General features: G+C 40.7%; 1 protein-coding gene across 1 annotated transcript; it reads left to right on the forward strand.

Moving 5' to 3' along the window:
• The first annotated feature begins 218 nt into the window (after nt 1-218).
• IL1R2 (interleukin 1 receptor type 2) lies at nt 219-21,455 on the forward strand. The gene is made up of 9 exons (XM_006133190.5): nt 219-348; nt 4,769-4,896; nt 5,018-5,276; nt 8,753-8,927; nt 12,635-12,809; nt 14,832-14,897; nt 16,117-16,252; nt 18,052-18,197; nt 19,336-21,455. The coding sequence occupies exons 1-9, from the start codon at nt 287-289 to the stop codon at nt 19,461-19,463; spliced, it is 1,275 nt and encodes a 424-aa protein (XP_006133252.3). The 5' UTR covers nt 219-286; the 3' UTR covers nt 19,464-21,455.
• Nucleotides 21,456-21,776: the final 321 nt, after the last annotated feature.

The following is a 21,776-nucleotide window of genomic DNA, read 5'->3' on the forward strand; positions in this document are numbered from 1 at the left end:
TATATAAAACTACCAGCTGAACTCACCATAAACAGGACATAAGTAAATTATTGTTCGTCACAAAAAGGGAAACGTAGAAACATATTTAGTAGCAGTCATTTCCCCTGTTTGGGAAATCTCCCCTTTTTCCCCCACCCCCTTTCTCTCATTCTCATTCATTTGAATGAGAAAGGTGTGTCCAAAAAGCATTTGGTTTTGACACAAAGCTGATTGCCCAATGTGAAAGCATTTCCGTTGTGTGTTGAGTGGCATATAAAGCCATCTACTAGGACCCTTCCAATGCTACATGAAAGCTTTGCTTACAGCTCTACAAGAGAAGCCACTGGGCAAAAGAATGCAGAATCAGAGGTAAGTAAATGAGAAGCAAAAAAAGAAACAAGCTGTCTACTGGTTTGTGGAAGCTGCTGGATAGCAAAATAGAGGGAACTTAAATAGGTGAACAAAGCAGCAAAGTATTTTCATTGGGCAAATAATTAAAAGGAAAGAGAGAAAACCTTACTCTAGGATGTCATGTGTATCTTAGGAACTGCTAATTCAAGAACTCCCCTGCCCCTTCCAAAAAAGCAGGGGAGATATTAAGCGATGTTTGCAATAATACAGTATTTCTTTTCAGTTACAGTGTTTTGTTTTTGTTAACTCTGTCAAGAAGGCAAATAGCCCTATCTTCAGAATGCAGTGTTACTGTCAAACCAACAGTTGTTACCTAAACTGAGCTAGCAAAAAGGATAAAGTCTGAATAAACAGATTGGCAACATTAGAAGAATCTTAGTCTATATATATATATATTGCGTGTGTGTGTGTGTGTGTGTGTGTGTGTGTAGCATATTTTTATTTAAACCTAGAATGGCGGTGAATTGTATACTCTGTGTGTGTGTGTGTGTGTGTGTGTGTGTGTGTGTAATATATATAGTATGTGTCTATTCTATATTGTGTGTACACAGTTAATCAAGAGGAACCCCGTTGAAATCAATGGAATTTCACCAATTTAAAACTAGTGTGAGATGAGAAACAGTTCCCTAGTATTGGTATATATGTATAGAGAAACTACACCATGCCCTTGCTAAGTCAGCATGTATGGTGACCAGTGAGTGGCAGTGGATCATATCCATTCTAGTTGAAATTGTTTTTTCTGTGTGTCTGGCTCAGACAATTAAAGTAGTTTCTCCTTATGGGAGTGAAACTTTGTATGTGAGTTTTGCTCCCAATAACCTGAATGCACCAACGATAATTGTCATGCTGAAAACCCATGGGCACACACAATGAACGCACTGAAACTTTGGTGTGCATGTGATTCGGCAGCAAAGTTGTATGTCCCAAATGAAGCCCCCTAAAATGCTGACTCATCATTGGCATGTTTGTTGTGAGTGATTCTATCAAAGCTGTAGGGGCTGCCAGACTCGGTGGCTGGTTGTATCGATCTTATGAAATGAAAAGACTAGCAAAGCAGCTGTCTCTATGTGATAGTCCAGCCAGACCTTCTCGTGCCACAAGTCAGCAGAGAGAAGTAGTGAGTTCAAACAAAACCTAATTTCTTTTAAGATTGAGTTTAATGAGTGTATGGAAGGGGCGGTATGATAAGATGGCCCACAATGGCATATGACCATCTGTGACTGCTACCGGCAAATCTCTCCCAACAGCCAGAGTTGGGGCATTAGATAGGGTGGGCTCTGAGTCAGTTCTGAGAATTTGTTCTCAGGTGTCTTGTCAAGTGGGTCTTGAGCACATATCTAGAGTCTAATTGATGATCATATTGGAGTTGGGAAGGAGTTTTCCCCAGGTCACGTTGGCTGAGATCCTGAAGGTTTTTCATCTTTCACTGCAGGGAGGGGCATGGGTCATTTGCTTTGAGCTAGGGTAAATAGAGGATTCTCTGTGCCTTCAAGGTTTTAAACCATGATTTGAGGACTTCATTAACTCAACCAGAGTTTAGGGGCATGTGACAAGAGTGGGTGGGTGAGGTTCTGTGGCCTGCACTGTATAGAAGGTCAGACAATATAATCTTGATGGTCCCATCTGACCTTAAAGTCTTAAAGTCGACTCTTTGAAACCCTGCAAAGATTGGACTAAAGTGTGTCCTGGCTGGAGGGCCAAGTTGCAGGAAGAGAGACCACTTCAATGATATAGCCACCATTCAACATGAGAATTTGAATGAATCCCTTCCTTGGTCCTCACAGAGATAATAGTAGGTTGTCTGGGAGCAACAACAAGTGAGTGAAACTGTATTTGCATAGATATGGGGCATAAGCAGCAGAACTTTGTTGGAATTCTGGCTAAGCTCATTCACCATATGGGATTTTTCTGGTAACAAATGAGTCTAAGTATGTGCACAATTTTGATATCAAGTGTGCTAGCCAAGCAACTGGATTTGAAGCTTTACATTCTGAATATTGATCTCCTCAGACTTCCATTTGGCTGAGTTTTAGCTATCTACTGTAGTGACTGCTAGGGAGATGCAATCGTTTTCTATGTTTAGAGAAAGGCAACAAAAATGAGTGGGGCTTGGAATGGGTCCCATCTGAAGAGAGATTAAAAAGACTTGGACTTTTCATCTTAGAAAAGAGAAGATTAAAGGGGGATATGCTAGAGATCTATAAAATCATGACTGGTGTGGAAAAAATGAATAAGGAAAAGTTATTTACTTGTTCCCATAATATAAGAACTAAGGGTCACCAAATGAAATTAATAAGTAGAGCAGGTTTAAAACAATCAAAAAGACTTTTTTGTTCATACAGCACACAGTCAACCTGTGGAACTCCTTGCCAGAGGAGGTTGTGACAACCAGGACTTTAACAGGGTTCAAAAAAGAGCTAGATAAATTCAAGGAGGTTAGGTCCATCAATTGCAATTAGCCAGGATGGGTAGGAATTGTGTCCCTAGCATCTGTTTGTCTGGAAATGGATGACAGCAGAGGGATCACATGAGGATTACCTTGTGTGTTCACTCCCTCTGGGGCATCTAGCGTTGGCCACTGTTGGCAGACAGGATACTGGGCTGGATGGACCTTTGGTCTGACCCAGTATGGCCGTTCTTATGTTCTTACAGTATATGCAGCATTTGACCATTCCTCTTTCACAGTGAAGGGACAAGTCAATGTTTCTGTTTGTCGAACCAGTGTAAGTTAGCGATTACTGCTTACTAAGGGTGGACTGGATCAAAGTAACCCGAATCCCAAATATACCAAATGTAAGCTCTTGGACACTTCTAATCTCTTAAAGAAAGTCTTCTATTCATGTTTCACTTACCCCTAAGAGACTTTTCCTCTTTGCCTCTTCAGTTAACACTAAACTGACCATTACTCCCTTCTTCCCTTTGCCTTGTGCCAGAGGAGCCTCACTAATTCATGATTTGTGTGGACTCATGAAGTTAGATGTGTACATTATACAGTTACTTGTCTTGCAGCAGCCGCACTGCAGGTCTTCCATTGCAGTGTAGACTAACCATAGCTGTTCCCCTTGACATGCCATTTTTACCTGTACTCAGTGTGTTGAGACCTGCTAGCACTGTTCTCGGCAGAGAGGATCCTCCCAAATAGACCTAAGGTATTAACAGGAAATGTTCTGCCATTCAAAAGATGTTGAATATTTTTCTCTCCACTGGCATCCCAATAACATCGATTTTTGCAAAGTGGCTTGGTTTTTAGTATTTACCCTCCCCTTCCTCCTTCAGCATTACTTTTAATCAGGATTTTTGTTTTTGGAAGTACTGTCTTTCTATTCTTCAGAGGGGTAGCCGAGTTAGTCTGTAACAGGAAAAACTTAAAAAACAACCAATAGTCTAGTAGCAATTTAAAGACTAACAAAACATGTAGATGGCATCATGAGCTTTTGTGAGCATAACCCACAAAACTTGTGGGTTTAGCCCATGAAAGCTCATGATGCCATCTACATGTTTTGTTAGTTTTTAAAGTGCTACTAGACTATTGGTTGTTTTTTAAGTTTTTCCTGTCTTTCTATTAACAGGCTCTTATGAGAGATTACAGTGATGGGAGTAATGCAAGACTCTAAAAAGATACACACAGCTATCATCCACCTGCATAACATGGCACACAGTCCTGTCAACTTTCCCATTGGCATTAATTAGCTAGGAAGTCATCGTACATCATCATTGTCCACTTGCTAGGATCACAGAGGCTCATCATGAACCATCTTTTCCTACCAGTGTTTGCTCAAACATCATGTTCACTGCTTTGTCCCAGGGTGCCAATGAACTGTATGTCACTTGAGTCTGATGAAGCCTATGGTTTAAAACAATCTGATTTTGGGACTTTTGCATTTTCAGATGCTCTGCAGAATGGTTTCTGTGTAACTGTGTGGGGCACTTATTTCTACTTGTCAATGGATATAGCCAGAGATATTTGAGAACCAGTCTAAATCCATCCTTGAAGCTAGGATTCAGTCTCAACTGAAATGTACCCTGCAACGGGTCTGGATTTCAAAAGACATTTCATATAATGAAAAGCTGCTATGTTGTTGTTCTCGTTAGTCCACACAGCTCAATGACCACTATCTCCAAAACTGTACTAGAACACTTGTGTTAGAATCATAGGGCTGGAATCATAAGGTCATCGATTCCAGCCCCCTACACGAAGCAGAACCAATCTCAACTAAATCATCCCAGATGATTTTATGAAGGCTCGGTGCAACAAGGGGACAAAAAGAGAGAGCACAAGAGCAGGTAGCCGTTGAAATGTGTTATACAATGTGAAGTGATGCAGGGCACTTATGTTATCTTGTGCGTGTTGTTATAAATGTGATTGTCTCACCTGCAGGCTTCAAGATGCTGTTCCCCACTTTTCTCTTTCTTGTTTCTTCTGGAAGATGACTATGCTCCTGCTGGTTATCTGTACATACAAAATGGATGTCTCTGCCTTCAGAATCCAGCGGGTAGAAAGCACAGGTAATGGCAAAATTCGTATAAAAAATTTGAATTAGAGCACTTGTTTTCCTATTTCAATGATTTTGTTTTAAAATGAGACTCTAATGGAACCGTTGTGACACAATTTCTCTGCTTTATGTAGAAAATTGCCAGGATCACATCATGCATTTCAAACACTACTTTGCACTGAGAGGAGAACCTGTGATCCTGAAATGCCCTTCCTTCAAATACAAACACTTAGACTTTTCCAGCCATCCATATAACCTGACATGGTCTAAAAATGATTCAAAAATGATGACCTCAGGAGGAGATGAGGAACCAAGGATTTGGGCACAAGGCGATGCTCTTTGGTTTTTACCAGCATCATTAGAGGACTCGGGACAATATATTTGCAGTCGAAGGTAGGTGTTTGAATAAAAATCCACTCCACTCCAATAGTGGGTTGTGCCTACAAGACGTATTGGCTTGATCCAAAGCTCAGTGAAGTGCATGAAAGACTCCCACTATCTTTAGTGGACTTTGGATCAGGCCACTAGCCTGTAGTAAAGTTTATGCAGTAAATATATATTTGTGTTCTTGATTATACTGTATAATTCAGAATTATTTCCCCTATTTTTCCTGCTCTGATTTATGTTAAAATATTAAGTCTTGATCATCTTGATTTTGCAGGAAGACCTCTTAAAGGACTGGACAGACTGCTAGATTAGTATAATTACATCAAACTAGTCTGAAACTTGAGCTGTGACTTTCCCAACCTTCAGGGAAGATCAAAGCACACAGGGTCTTAGGCAGCCAGCTGCTTCTCCACCCTCCTGCTCCAGGTCTTCTTGCAAAAAACTCCCTACCTCCAAGAAATGGTTCACATATGAGAAAACCAAGCAAAGAAAGGTGCCTCCCTTCAAGCCGGATTTAGTCACTGAACTCCCTGAGAGGGGCAGGACTTAGAACGCACACCTCTGCTCAGCATCTCCCACTGTCCATCTTTAGGCAGAGAGCTGCCTAGCATGCTAGTAAATCCTGTTCGTGAGCATCTATTGCTTTCCGGTCATTGTACAGGAAGCCTGAAGGCTGACCTTGGGTGTTTGAATCCCAGTGATTTCTAGGCACCTAAAAGTTAGGCTTGGTGACGCTCATCGTCCCAGTGCCTAAGTCCCTTTTTGAATCTAGCCCTTGCCAACAGTCACATACGGAAGTTTTACAAACTTAAGCTTGCAGGTTCCAGGAAGGATTCAGAATCTAATGGTTCTGCTTGAATGACTGGAAGGGTACGTCTACACAGCAACATTATTTTGAAATAAATAGTGTTATTTTGAAATAACTTTGCCTGCTGTGTAGACACAGACTGTTATTTCGAAATAATATCAAAATACTGTCAAGCTGGAGGACTTCTCACTCCGACTCCTGTAACCCTCATTGTACAAGGAGTAAGGGGAATCGGAGGAAGAGTGCTCTATTTCAAAATAAGTGACGTGTAGACGCTCCCATTTTGAAATAAGCTACACAATTGATGTAGCTCATTTTGCGTAGCTTATTTCAAGTTAAGCCCTGAAGTGTGGACACACCTGAACAGAGAGGAGAGATAATGACATCACAATAGGCTGAACCTAGATTCTTTCTTGCTCTTCGAGGCTACATCTACCACTGTCCTGAGTCAGTTCTCGTATCCTCCATTCAGCGACTTCACTATGAAGCAAACGTGATATTTTTGAGATTTATAATATCAGAAACAGACAGAAATAAATGTAAATATTTGAAGCTGTCTTTATAAAGGAGCAGCGGAGCACAAACAAGCAAACATAATTTTACTCTTGCAAATAGTTAAGGAATTTATCATATATTTCAGTGCTCTGTGAAATGAGGGTATTTGCAGACTATTACAGCTCTCCACCTCCGCCTGATTAGCAATTATTTTGCTACTGACTGGCAATCTCATACTGATTAGCATTTATTATGGCTTATAGCTATATGGGCAACACTATAATGACAGAACAATATTAGCAGTTATGCATGCTGCAACAAACAGCAGTGGGTGAATGTAAGAGCCTGAACATTGCAAAAGAATGGGTCCCAGTCTTGCAAGCAGATCTGGAATTTTTTTTTCATCAATGATACTAATCCCTATGCATAAAGTTATGGCAAGTACATTTAAGTGTTTTGCAATATTAGGGTCTCACAGGTAAATTTGCTGGAGCTGTGAACTTACAGAACACCTTAACAGATATTTTATCCTGAAGCAATTTATCTGCTTAAAACAGCAATAGGCAAATAGCTCTTTTGTTCAATCTTCTGAGTTGGAAGCTAACCACCCCTATGAAATTGTTACAGGGGATGTAAAACTAGGACCTAAAGTGAACAATTCCATCGGGATGGACACAGAGAATGTCAGTCAATCTATCCAATTGATGTAGGATGTATGGAAAGTCCCCTGTTTTAAAATGTACATAAACAAAAGCCCCCTTGGGTCAAATGGGAAGGAGGTACTATATACTATAAATACTTTAATGCAGGGACGGCATCTTTCTAGGCTTTGTAAAGCACTGTGTACACTTGTCACCCTATAAATGCCTGTTAATGATAAAACAGCAGCAGCCATGTTTTTAATGCTTGCTCGGTCTCAGATTTCATATTCCTTTCTTAGACTGCCACTGATAGGCACCAACACCTGCAATGTACCATTGAGCACTTATTGAAGTGAATGGGAGCAGAAGCACAGTTCACATCAGAGCTGCTGTTGTCTAGCAGAATACACTCTTTTTTGCCTGCAAGGCAGGATTAACCAGGAAAGATGACCTCAGTGAACACAACAAATTCAGCGTTCAAAAGAAAAAGCTTGAACTCTAAAATAAATACCCACTGCCAAAAAGCATTCATTCTTCCAATACCAGTAACTTCCCCGAATCCCTGCTCATGACCTAGTGTTGACTAAGACTTACCAGAAACTGGCTACTCAGGCTATATCCATACTACGGGGTTTTTCCAGGATACCAGAGGTGTACCAGAGGGATACCGGAGGTTCAGGGAATGTGTCTACGCTTCCGCTTTTTTTTGTGGAAGAGCAGACGCGCTCTTTCAGAAGCCCTGTTTTCCTCCTCCCATGAGGAAGAAGGGTTCTTCCGAAAGAGGAGACTTTTTCGAAATTTGGCCCAGTGTAGACAATTTGGCCCAAATTTCGGAAAAGCTTCTTCTGAAAAAACTATCAGAAAAAGGTACGCAAATTGCGGAGCACAATTTCTGTACCTTGTTCTGAGAGATCATTGTAGTGTAGACATAGCCTGGGAGAAAGCAGGGTACAAAGAAGTTAACTGACCTGTTCAAGGTCACCAGTAGAGATTAGAACCTAGCTGTCCTGACCATCAGTCCCCTACTGTAAGCATTGACAACCCTGCCTTTGTGCTGACTGAGGTGTTCCCAGAATGTAACCTTAACTTGTTGATGACAAGAAAGACATAACATGTTTAAACTATCCCAGCAATCACTATGCCACCAAAATGCAATGCAATCTGTCTGGCCCAGTGGAAATAAATAATAGGTAAAGTTAGACCTTGGAGTTCTGGATGAATGACCTATGGTCAGTATGAAGAGAAATGAGACTGTTACCTGTATTTTGACAGGATTACTTATGACATTGGAATAGAGGCTAAAAAGCAAAGGAGTATGGAAGTTAGAGTGATATCTGTCACCTCAGAGCTGAGTCACGTCAGATTGACAATATGAGAGAGCGTGCACTGCCCATGCTGTGTTGGTTCTATAGCTTAGCTGAGGACTTTGGTGTCTAGGACTTTCAATCAGGCACCCTGTATAAGCACTGAATGCATGACATTTCTCCCCTTGTATGTGGGGGCACAGTTGTTAACATCTGTGCTTCATATGCTTGCAGGAATTCCTCCTACTGTGTTGATATCTCCATTCACCTGACAGTTATTCAGAAAACTGCTGCCCACGAGATTTCCTATCCTCAAATTCTCTTCACGTTTACTTCTGGAAAACTTGTTTGTCCTGATCTGGGGGATTTCATACAAAAGGAAACAGACTTGGAGCTAAAATGGTACAAGGTAGAACTTTTACCCCTTCTAAAGAGTCAGAATCATGGAGCTTAATGCCAGAAGGGACCATAGAATCATGTAGCCTGTCTTGTGTATCACAAATCACCTCTACCACTCAGCAACTGGGCAATAAACCCAACACTTGAAATTAGACTAAAGTATTGAAGTTCATAGGAGATTAGATGATGATGTGTCACAGGCAGAGAACAGATGGAAACAGGGGTACCCAATGCCCAAGACTCCTGTGTCAGAAAATTGATCTACTAAGAGATATCCCCAGATAATCCTGGCAAGGATGTGCTGCTGAGGAAGGCAAAAAATCAATCAATTGATCAATCAGTCAATCAAGGTTCTTCCTAATCTGAACGGGGAGGGGGTTGAATTCTTCCTCACTGAGCATATGAGCATGAACCAGTGAGCTAAGTGCCCGAGAGAGAGAATACTTAGAACCACCTCAGGGCACCAACCCACCCTGTCCAGTGTCCCATCTCTAGCTGTGGGACCCTCTCAGGCTTCAGAGGAAGGAGACAGAAAAAATAGTCCCCAGAATACATAAGAGGGGGAGGGAGGAAGAAAAGGATCATTCCCTGGTAACCTTTGCAGGTGACTGACTGAAGCCCTGAATCATGAACTCTTAGAAACATCAAACATGAATTAGATGGGGCCCTTAGGACTGCCGAGCCCTGCCTTTACTATCACAAGAAACCCTGATTTACAATCACACTCATACATTTGTCCAGCTCTATTTTCACTCTGATGCAGTTGTTTGCCCCCATAACTTCTACTAATCCAGAATCACATCTTTCTGATGGTTAGCAGCCTTCTAATTTCTAGCCTGAATCTGTTCATGGCTATTTTATATCCATCTATTCTTGTGCCCACATGGCTCCTCACCCTTCCCGGTATTTACTGAGAATGTTAAAATGCGGTTAATTGACTAGTCGACGGAATTTCCGTCGATTAGTCGATAAGCATTTCCGCATTCCTCCTTTGAAATGTACAAGAGCAGCTGCTCTCCCTTTGAAACTGCTGCCTCCTCGTGATTCAAAGGGGCAGGAGGGGAGCCCAGGATCATCTGGGGACACCCCAGCTGACCCCGGGCTCCCCCGGCATTTCCCCAGGACTTGGGATCAACTGGGGAGTTCCCAGCTGATCCTGGGTTCTGGGGAAATGCTGTGGGGAGCTCGGGATTAACTGGGAATCCCCAGCTGACCCTGGGCTCCAGGGCTGCCCCTTTCAATACCTGCAGAGGTGGCATTTTATATGGACAGCCTGCCACACAGATAATCCCAGGATCAGCTGTGCAGCTGCCGCCTTGGGGTTTCAAAGTGGCAGCACTGCACAGCAGCACTGCCACTTTGAAGTATTCCTTTCCCCCCACACCTTTGCTGCCTCTATTTCATTCAGGTTTGTGGGGCTTGGCTGCAGGACTAAATATAGCAGAGTAGATGTTCGGGCTTCAGCTGGAACCTGGTCTGGAGACCTGCAAGGGGTGAGGGTCTCAGAGCCCAGGCTCCAACACAAACCCAAATGCCTAGATTTCTATTTTTCAACCCTGCAGCCCAAGCCCAGCAATCCTGAGTTAGCTACCCAGGCTCTGAGACTCGGTGCCACAGGTGTTCTATAATGGCACAGACATACCCTTAGTTTTTAGCCAAGCTCTTCCTTTTCTTTAGAACAAAAATCTCACTTGATTCTCCTTTGAGAAGACAGGACAGACTGTTCTGAGTATTTTTATAAAATCGGTATTTCTACCTCACAGGTGGTGTTTTTTTTTTAAACTTCAAGATATGAAACTGCCTTTTTTTTACAGGCCCTCTTGTTTTGCTTTAGGATTTGATGCTTGTATTGCCCCACAGCACAGTGCTTTACAGACAAGGACCCTGTCTCAGAGAATATATATTCTAACACCCTATAAATTCTGAACTGTAGATGAATCCATGAATAGCTGCAGGACTGGGGCCTGAATAGAAAATATACAAGCAAAGGCTGGGGAAGAAATACTACAAGTGAATAAATGATCAGGGAAGGTCGGCATATTTTGTTAGTTCCATAGATATTTTGGTGAACATTCTAAGAGAAGGATGTATATTATGTGGACTTCCTGGAGATGTGAGTTTGGAGGAAAGATGGAGGCATTGTGGAATGGGTTGGCAAGAGAGACACAGAGGAAAAAAGACAAGGAGATGAGAGAATGAAAAGGAAACAAAGACTTGGATAATTATTAAAATGGCCATTTAAAAGATTATTTAACTGAGTGATGATGAGGCACAGAAGTGGACTTAAGTTATCCCTCTCGACCTTTAGCTTCCATTTTTATTCCAAATAATTTTATTAAGCTCTCCTACCTCATCCCTTTACAGCTAGCAAGGAGGGAAATATGGATCCAGCAATTAAGGCTTCTTTGTAAAATGTCTGACCATTGCGGCTTATTCCTGGATTTACGGCACAAGGTGGAACATCCTGAGCTGTTTCAGAGTTTGCCTAACTCAGGCCCTAACCCTACTTCTCACTGTCTTCTTTTATGTGAGAAGTCTCTTTGGCTTGCTAGTTGCATGTTGAGCTTATGCAAAATGCATTACTTATTTACCACCTTCTTGTTTTAATGCCTCAAGTCAATGGCGATAATCATTTCACCCAGGAGTCCATTCTGCACAGTTTGAAACTTGGCAGTAACTACTTGTACAGTAAATAAAGCACGTGGGTGATTAGGTTGGTTTTACAAGGCGTTGTTTTTACTGAGGTTGAAATCATAATAGTAAAGTCTTTTTGTCCAGCTTTCATCTGAGAAACATGCTACAGTTTACTTGCCTAGGAAACATAAAGTTCAGTAACATGGATTGAACCAGTCTAGTCTGGCACTCTCTGGACCAGCAACATCTGTGGCCTGGCATGATTTTAGTTAGCTGAATGTCCACTTATCATGAGTCCCAGGGTCCCATAAAGCTTGTTTACAGCTGCCAGTCCTGGCTCTAAGTCTTTTGTGCTGTTCTTTAGCTCTAATTTACATGTCTTCTAAGAGCCCAGTAAGCAGTGGACGTGTTAGTAATGCTGCTAGACAATACTGACCTCTTGTGGTTCAGCAAATTCTCTGGTTTAACACGGGTCAGTCCTGAGGGTGCCCAACTAGAGAGGTTCAACTTGTACAGCATGATTAATAACATGGCAGACAGAAAAAATAGGTCTGTTCAGAGTGGAAGAGAACACACTGGTAGCTAGCAAAGTTCAACAGCGCATCAGTGATAACATCTTGGAAAATGTCAGATCTTGGGTGAAGTGGCAAGGGAAAATAATATGGTGCATGGGAAGATGGTATGATTGCTAAGATGGTTTTGTATCTCCTACAGGATTTTATGAAAGGAGATTGTGAAAAGAAGTTCATTATGTATTCCCTTTAGCCAACATGCATAGTCTAAAATAACATTTGAAAATAATGTTAATTATAACTATACATCACCCTTCACAGAGGGAGGGCCTCACATTGGTGGATCACAAAGTGTTTTACAATTACTGATGAATTCAGCTTTGCAATTCTCACCTCTAAAGGAGCACAAGTGTTACAGATGGTGAAACAGAGATGGTCAGATACATCCTAAATGTGATATAAAATCTTAGATAAGAGAATAAGTACCCCCAAAGTTTCCACCAAAAATCAAATCCAGGGGCTCATTATAACTTCACCTATTTTTACCATGTGATTGCTCTTATTTCTCTAGGATTCTGTGCCTGTGGATAAAGACAATACAAAATTCAAAAGCTTGAAAAACACCAGCTTTCTCTTGATCAACTCAGTGTCATCAAGAGATTCTGGCTATTACACCTGTGAAATGGCTTTTACCTATGGAGGTGCACAGTATAACATCACCAGAACTATTCAGCTACAGACTTTGGGTAAGTACTTCCTGCTTGAGATGGTGCAGTACTTAACAAAACATTTGGCCAGAATGGTCTTTGCCAATACAATGTACAGAAGGGAACTACATTTACATATTTCACTGTGGCTGTTGGTTAGCTGTCCGGGAAACTGAGATATTGAAGCAGCATGCATGCTGCTTGTTTTAATAATGGTCCAAAACAGTTTCACAAAAAAACCTAGGCACTGCTCAGCTCAGCTGTTTGTCTGGCTTGCAGTTGAGCTAGCACTGGGATTAAGCAGCACATTTCTGGAGCATAGAACCATATGTTAAAAGTGCCCATCATTACAATTTGTCACAAGAGTCCATGCAAATGTCTTCAGAAGGCTTAGGAAATGTAATATTTAATTAAATGTCTTTTCCCACCATTCCCTATTAATTAAGCTCATTTTCTCTTCTGTAAAATGGTACAAATCACCTTGCCTGCTTCACTAAACACGCACGAGGGCAGTCTTTAGTTTAGTGTCACCTTAGAGACTAACAAATATATAAGATCATGAGCTTTTTGGGGTAAAACTCACTTCATCAGATGAGTAGGAGTGAAAATAAGGGTACGTCTAGACTACATGCCTCTGTCGCCAGAGGCATGTAGATTAGGCTACCCGATACAGTAAAATGAAGCGGTGATTTAAATAATCGCCACTTCATTTAAATTTACATGGCTGCCACGCTGAGCCGACAAACAGCTGATCAGCTGTTTGTCGGCTCAGCGCGATAGTCTGGATGCGTGGGTGTCGACATCAAAGGTATTTGTCGACCACCCAGGTAAACCTCCTGGGATGAAGTTTACCTGGGTGGTCGACAAATACCTTTGATGTCGGTAGGGGAGCGTCCAGACTATCACGCTCAGCGCGGCAGCCATGTAAATTTAAATGAAGTGGCGATTATTTAAATCGCCGCTTCATTTTACTGTGTTGGGTAGCCTAATCTACATGCCTCTGGTGACAGAGGCATGTAGTCTAGACGTACCCTAACAGAATGCAAGGTATTTCCACCCCAGCTCATCTGAAGAAGTGGGTTTCGAAACCCCATGATCCTTGGTCTCTAAGGCACCACAGAACTACTCATTGTTTTTGAAATGATAGACTAACACAGCTACCCCTCCAAGATTTTTCATTTAGTGCTATGTCCTTACACAGTCCAGACAACAGAGGGCAGGCGTGTTCCACTTACATTGTTCAGAATTTGCAAAGATCAAAAGACAAAGCTCTGCATTTGTTCTGTTGACCCTGCACATGGCTCAAACCCTTCCACCCTTCCTTGCTTGACTAGTCCCTGTCAGACTGTGGTCTGCAATTTAATCCCTCACTGATCCTATGAAGAGTGGTCTGGGTAATCTGCATAGACGCAATTCTTCAGTAGTTGCCATACTGTATGTTCTGATAACCTGCGTGGTGCATATAAGCACTGTGCTGAAAGGACGTGGCAAAAGTTGTGCAGAGGAAACAGTGCATGAATGGTAATGGAGTGTCAGGGCTTTGCGATTACAGCTCCTTAATAGCAGGAGCAAAGTGTAAAGAGGAGTATATATGATGCTAAGGGGTTTATTTGGATGCTGAGGCTCATGCTTGACCTGATGTCTCCTCAAACGTTTGCGCCTCTGCTCACATCCCATGCCTTTTTCATTCTGTGCTCTTCTGAGTTTGGCAGGAGATGTGCTGGGAGCTTGAAACTAATTGCTCATTAGAGTGGACTCTATCAGTGGGGCCACCTAATCTGGCAGGAATTCCCCACTTAGTCACATCTCCCTTTGAAGCTTCCCACCACATTCTAGAACTTTTGGCATCAAGACTGGAGTCTAAGCACATCCTGTAACAATGTTCCCTAACTTGTGTCCCTTCCCAGGAAACCATAATTGTGCATTGGGAATGGTATCACAGAATGCTTTCCGGTGGAACACAAGCGATACTAAATGGCTCACTTCATTTTGTGGTTGTTGTAAGTTGATTAGATTGCCTATTGCACTCACCCATAGCTATTGTTCTCTCAATCTTGGCAGACCAAGAAAAGAGATTCAGTCCAGAGATTGTATATCCTGACCAGAAGACTACATTAGCTGCTCTTGGTAAGGCCAATAATGATTCATTTATTTCTAAAAGCAACTCAGCTCTGATAGTACTCAGTATTGACTTTGATTTAAACCAGCTGAGGATCTGCCTTACGGTGATTTCCATTTGTTTTCTCAGAAGTATCACAAGTTGTTTTCCAATAGAAGTTACTACAGAAAAATGACCAGACGTTTGAATAGTTAATAAAGCAATGTCAGGATGCTTAGGATGCTAGATCAGTTTAGCTTTTCCATCAGTAACGTTGCCTGTGCTATATTCTGTAAAAAAGGGTCTAGAGGATGTAGTAGCCTTGAGTGGCCCTGGTGGCTTTCTGGGAGAAGAAATTATTTCCTTGCCTCTGTGTTTGAAATGTAACTTCTCTGCCTCTCTGGTCACTAATTACAGAGCAGACTGGTATGGTCTCACTGACATTTTCATATAGATTATTTTATAAAAGGAACTTTAAGCCCCTTTCCTTTACCTTCCCTCCCAATAAGTCCAGCATATATTTTAATGGGCATATATTTATATTATACATGGCTGTGTGCTGAGAGTTTGATGATTCACTGCCTTGAGCCTTCTGTTGCCTAAAACTAATTCCAAATCTGAATTCTTCCCTTGTCTACCTCGGGGTTAGCATTTTATATCCACTTTGCACTCACTCAGCACAAGTGTAAATGCTTAAATTAGGTGTTTGATTGGATTCTATATTTTCAATATAAGGTAGGTGCATCCTGGTTAAGATTGTGCTAAGTCCATATTACAATTCTTCTTGAAAAGGTGCTAAGCTTTGCACTGTGGGTTTGCCTGTCTCTGGAGAGCCCTTTTGGTATTTGATGTCTGGTTTTAACAGGCTTGCTTCAAGCCCACAGTCCAGCTGTGAATAATGGTGCACTGCTTACTAGTCAGGTTTTTCTTGAACTGTAAATCATTCCCATGATGCACAGTAACTGCAGTGTGTCAAAGCTTCCTGTCACTGGACTGTGGACTTGTCTTCTGAGTAATGTGGTTACAACAAATATTTCCAGCTAATGTATGAAAAAATCAGATAATGAGTTAGTCTCTGAATAATGGGAATAGCTACCAAGAAGCAGAGGTGAAGCTAAGCAGACATAAATTCTTTACTTTTTTATGTAGAAAGTTTACCAGCACTTTCAAAGTTTTCAGTATGTGAAAGAGTGTGTGTTAATGAATCTATGAATGTCTTTTTTTTTCTTATTTCTTTTTTTAAAACAGACTCCAAACTGATCCTTCCATGTAAAGTATTTATTGGACCAAGTAAACATTTTCACACAGCTGTGATGTGGCTAGCAAATGACACTTACATTGATATAATTTACAAAGAGGGCAGAGTTACAGAGGGAGAGCGTCTGTAAGTATTAAAGAAATGTCACACTCTTTATTTAGGTGTTTTCCAGAAATGTGAGAGAGTGATTCCATGCTATGAATGCCAAGGAGTGAAGTGGGAAATGTTCTACTGAAAACGGCAGAGGAAAAAAAAAAACACCACCAAATTTAACTAAATCAAAACCACCACAACTATTAGTTTCTGCATAAAATCCATGAGTTTATGCAACTTCATTATTTAAGCCCTGATCTTACAAACGTACAAGCAAAGCGCGTAACTTTTTGACACACCTAGTCCAATTGACTCCAGTGAAACTTCACATCTATAAAGTTATTCACCTGCCCAAATAATCAAGCCTTTATAACAATGGCTGTGTGACAGAAAATGAGTTAAGGGAGAGGTGGGATTTCTATAGGCTTTAAAAGAAAATTGTGGCTATGGTATCATGTTAATATTGTATGAGTTTGAGATGATTATGACAGGAAAAGGGGTCATTCTAGCAGGGAGTGAAGTTCATTGGCGTGGAACGGGTCAGCACAAAGTTTATGTATCTCTTATATCCTTCTTAACACCTCAAAATTGACAATTAAGTGGGATTTTAGTGGCAAATACACCTCTTTACAGAGGTGAATTTCCTTCAGAAATAGGGGTATAAGCAGTCTGGCCTAGTGGTCACAGCTGGACTGGTGTCCAAGAATTGATAGCAGGACTGGGTCCTCCTCAATTACTATCCCAGTGACACCAAGAGCTAGGCTATGTCTACACCAGTGTTTCTCAACCTTTTTTTTTTTTTAATAAAGTACCCCCTTTAAAAAATATATATATAAGTACCTACAGTACCCAGACACACAATCTTTTTTCTACCATTGCAACACATTTGTTTAACAACTGAATCATAGCCGGATGGGCGGTGAAATTTTTGGGTGTAAAAAGTACAAAAATAATAAAGTGCTGTAAAACTTAAAACAAAAATTCAGTTTTCTCCAAATTTCAGTTGTGTTGAAGTACCCCCCAGACTTCTCTCGAGTACCCCTAAGGGTACTTGTACCACTAGTTGAGAAACACTGGTCTACAATACAAAGAAAAGTCGGAAAAAGATACGCAAATTGCAAACCACATATCGTTTTCCGCTTTTCTTCCAAAAGAGGCTTTTCCAACATTTGGCTTGTCTACACAGGGTCAAATGTTGGAAGAAAACTCTTTCAGAACATCCCTTCTTCCTTATAAAATAAGGTTTACAGGGATGCCGACAAAACGCGTCTGCTTTTCCGACACTTTTTTTGGAAAAGCGGACGCATTCCTTGGACACAGCAAAGCTTTTCCGGAGTACTTTCAGTGTCTCGGAAAAGCTCTATAGTCTAGATATACCCTTAAGTCTCAGAAATTCGGTCTGTGATGTCAAATATGAGAATGACCTGCAGAGGAAAACCATCTGTTTTGCTATTTTTATAATGCACAGAGAAGATCTGTAAGCCTTTTAAAAATATCCTGCTTGTGTTTAGTTTAATAAGAAATTCAGATTTTTATCTATCCTGTTTTTCCTAGAAGACTTTATACATGGAAAAAAGAGGTAGAAAGTACTGAAATATCAGACCACTAAACAACCAGACTAAACAAAATGGATGCCATGAATGCACTGTAATGTGAGCAGTGTGGTTTATAATGGATCCCATAGTGACTTTGGAAATAAATCAATATTCAAAAGATTTTTCCAGACTTGTAATATTACATTCAGATAACTGAATGCATCAAAATCACAGAAATTATTATATTCTAGAAAAATCAGGAATAAAAGAATGATACTTGCGTTGTTTTTGTTGCAGGGAAATGATAGAAAATGATGAGAACTACATTGAGGTGCCACTGATTTTTGATCCAGTCAAAGAAATAGATTTTTATACAGATCTTAAGTGTGAAGCCCAGAATAGTTACGGACGCCAAGTACTGCCAACACGGGTCAAGCAAGGAGGTATTTATCTTAACTGCATGCTAGATGGGAAAGCACACTGTATTTGTTACTGTCTGTGAAATCCAACTAAGCCACACCTACGGCTGTGTTTGAGTTATTGCTCAGCACATAATGGCTTCCTCATTTACCATGTGCTCGCTGCTCTGGACAGTGTTTTGGTGTATCTCTAGCATGAAAGGCATGGCCACTGTTTGTATAAAAACTGCCTCCACAAGATTTCAGTGACATTCTGCCCAGGTTTAATAGTGTGCATGCGAGAGATCCCGTTGCTGGATAGATCCTAAGTTTTTTAAAGATAAATGAAGACAATGACAAACTCCCATTTACTTCAGAAAGCCAGGATTTCACTCAGTGCCTCAAATAAGCAGAATGGCAGAATTGGTGGATACCCTTAATGTCCCTTTGTCACACACAGAGTGGCTCTGAAATAACAAATGGTGAGAATTACTACTGGCTTCATGATTGTGGTTTAAGTTTCTGTGGAGGCTAGCTCTTAGTGCAACTGTGTTGTGATGTCAAAGACTATGAGACATATGACGAAGAAACAGTTATGAAAACAGTATGATATAATACTGATTTTTTTTGGTACATGATGTTGGTGAGTGACTAAAGCTTGCTCACTTGGCACAGAAAAGGCATAGTAACATTTACCACTTTCATCATAGTTACAACTCACTCATGTCTACTGTGATTTGGTTGTTTTGTTATACTACTCACAGCTTCCATGAGTTATTTAGGTACCTAGGTATTACAAATGTGAAGTAAATTACATGGATGGAGACAGATCTTTCTGCTAGTTTTTGGCTCCTATGTGAATAAATGGCATAATCCCAAAGGAGCTGCATTATAGTTTTCCATTGGAAAATATTTATTCTTGGAAATCAGCCCAACTTACTTTAGTACAAATTTCAGCTTCACTCACTTTGGTTCATAGTCATTTAAGATTCTCATCCTGCATTCCTCATTCTACACTATTCTTTCCCTTCTTATCCAAGAGGTAAACCTCATTAAAACCAACGGGAATATTCATGTGAGAAAGGGTTGTAGGATCAGACACTGATTTTCTTGGGAGGCTTTTCTGAATTCATGCAATTGTATTTTTAAGAAATAGATAACATTTTTCTCTGGATTTTTACAGCATCCAGTTCCCTGTGGCACATTGCAATAATTCCAGTCGCCCTGACCTGCTTGATTTTGGGGGGATTATGCATGCACAAATGCTGGAAGTGGAAAGCTGATAATGGATATGTTATTGCCAAATTGTAACTGGGCAAACCTGCTTTAGTCTTCACCAATCCACTGAGAAGTTTTCATCCAGCTTATACCAGCTTATAATGAAAAAAAGGCAAAATAACTCAAGTCCATTGGATTATTTTCTAAGAAGGTGGATACTAGTTACTTTCTCTCTTCTGAGTTTGTGTGATTTGGTTAAACTGTAAATGTGGTGGGTTTTTTGTATAAACAAATATGTACAGAAAAAAAGGTGCGCTGTTATTCTGTGGTTGGAGAGCTTTTTGTAACGTCATGAATGTGTCTGTGTATCTCTGGTCTGTCTCCTGGTTATGTGAGGAGGAAGAGGAAAGGAGTTGTTCCTAGTCCTTGTAACAACTATTATCTTATCATTAAGGAAATAATAATAAAAATAACTTAAGCATGCTAGTTCCCAGAAGAACAGTTCCAGCAATGGAAAAGGTATTATTTGTTTGCATGGCTTACCCTTATCTTCTCTCAAACTGAAAAAGCACAAGATTTATTTCAACTGTCAAATACAGTCATCATGACAAGAGGAATTATTTTCGTGTCTGCTTATTCTGCTTGTCCACAGAAATCTTGGGTTTTGTTGGTTCATGTTCTGCTTGGGATATTATTTTCTTATGTGTGTGTTCCAACAGAAACAAAGAACTCTACATCAGTGTAATAGATGCAGTAAATATGGTGGAGAATTCCATTTTATTTAGGCAGCAGAAGCCGGGTAGCTAGAGATTCATAGACAAATATATCATGTTTTTTTATCTTTACTATGAAAACATTTTGGAGAACTAGTGTACTCTTGGCACTGTAAATGAATTTTCCATAAATCATTTGACTAATTCTTGCTTTGGTTCCTGGAAGTGATTTGACAACACACCAGTAAAAATACTGGAATCTTTCTTAAAGCATCTACCAATTTCATGTATCACTGTTACATATCATGGGCTTGATTCATCAGTGCAAATCATGAATTACTTGACTAAAATCAATGAAATTGCACAAGTGTAAAACTGCTGTGAGATCAGTATTAAGATCAATGTGTTGTACTTTAAACTATACAAAGGGTCAAATCAAATACCCAAGGAACAAATCACAGCCCTGTGGGACCAATTAGATTAATCTAATGCTATTCCATTGTTGACACAGATTAGAGCGAGACAAACATTGAATAAATATATATTTTGCATAAAGCATTATCCAGTTATGCATATTCATATTTATAAGCATATTTTCATAGCACCTAGGGAGAGCTTCGTCACAGTGACCATACAACGGATGTCTTGGATCCTTCACCTGTGTTTGTGACTATTAGTTTATGAAGGCTTCCCACCTCACTGACAGTGGAGCAACCTTCTGAGACAGCATAACCATACTTTGGAATTTTGTTTCAAAGTAACTGTGATGACCCTACAAGACTGGCTGAGTTCAGTATCAGATTTGTGTGTGGCTTGAATATGACCAGACTGTGCCACCGTGCTCCAGAGCTGAGTAACATAGAAATAAATAGCAGTCCCCCCCCCTCCCCCCGTTTACACAAACCAGCTGATTATCATAGAATCATAGAACTGGAAGAGACCTCAGAAGGTCATCAAGTCCAGCCCCCTGCTCTAGGCAGGATTATTGGGGGAGGGGACTTCCCCTGCTTGCCTCCTTCATCCCTCATGTACACTCCCACCACTGAAGGAGCTGGCCCTGGGAGCCCAACAGCTTGGCTAACTTTTTTCCTTCTCATACCCTCACATTTCCTTGTTCTACTTGCGGCTGGAGATGAATGTGCCAAAACACCACAAGAGAGGATGGTTTTGCAGCATGGCCTATCCTCTCCCACAGCCAGATGCATTTTCAGTCTTGTGGATCTGCTCGTGACATTTCCAGCTCAGCTTTGCAGGCTAGATAAACATATTCAGTGTTCCATGTGCTTACTTCAGCTGAGGCTTTGTATATTTTGCCAATACCCACCATTAGTCTCAGTGCACCTCAGCCCTGAATTATGGGAAAAAACAACCTATATCTGGATTTACATTCCGACGGGAAGAAGAATAAAATACCACAGAGAGATATGTTTGCATCATAGGCTCACATTTTGAATGTTGTATATCCACTCTCTTGTCACTTTGGCTACTATAGAACCATAACACTGAATGTCCTTATTTTTCTGTATTCAAAAGTAGTGAAGTCAAAATGGTGCTACCTTATTAAAGAGGCCTGCAGGTACTAGGGATGTTAAATACAGGTTAATCGAATAGTTGAGTAACCTCATTAATTCTTATTGGTTAGTCGACTATTCTATAGTACCCGGGGGCGGGGCCAGCAGCAGCACGAGATGCC

The sequence above is a fragment of the Pelodiscus sinensis genome, chromosome 1, assembly GCF_052426305.1.
Source record: "Pelodiscus sinensis isolate ZL-2025 chromosome 1, ASM5242630v1, whole genome shotgun sequence".
NCBI classification, from domain to species: Eukaryota; Metazoa; Chordata; order Testudines; family Trionychidae; genus Pelodiscus; species Pelodiscus sinensis.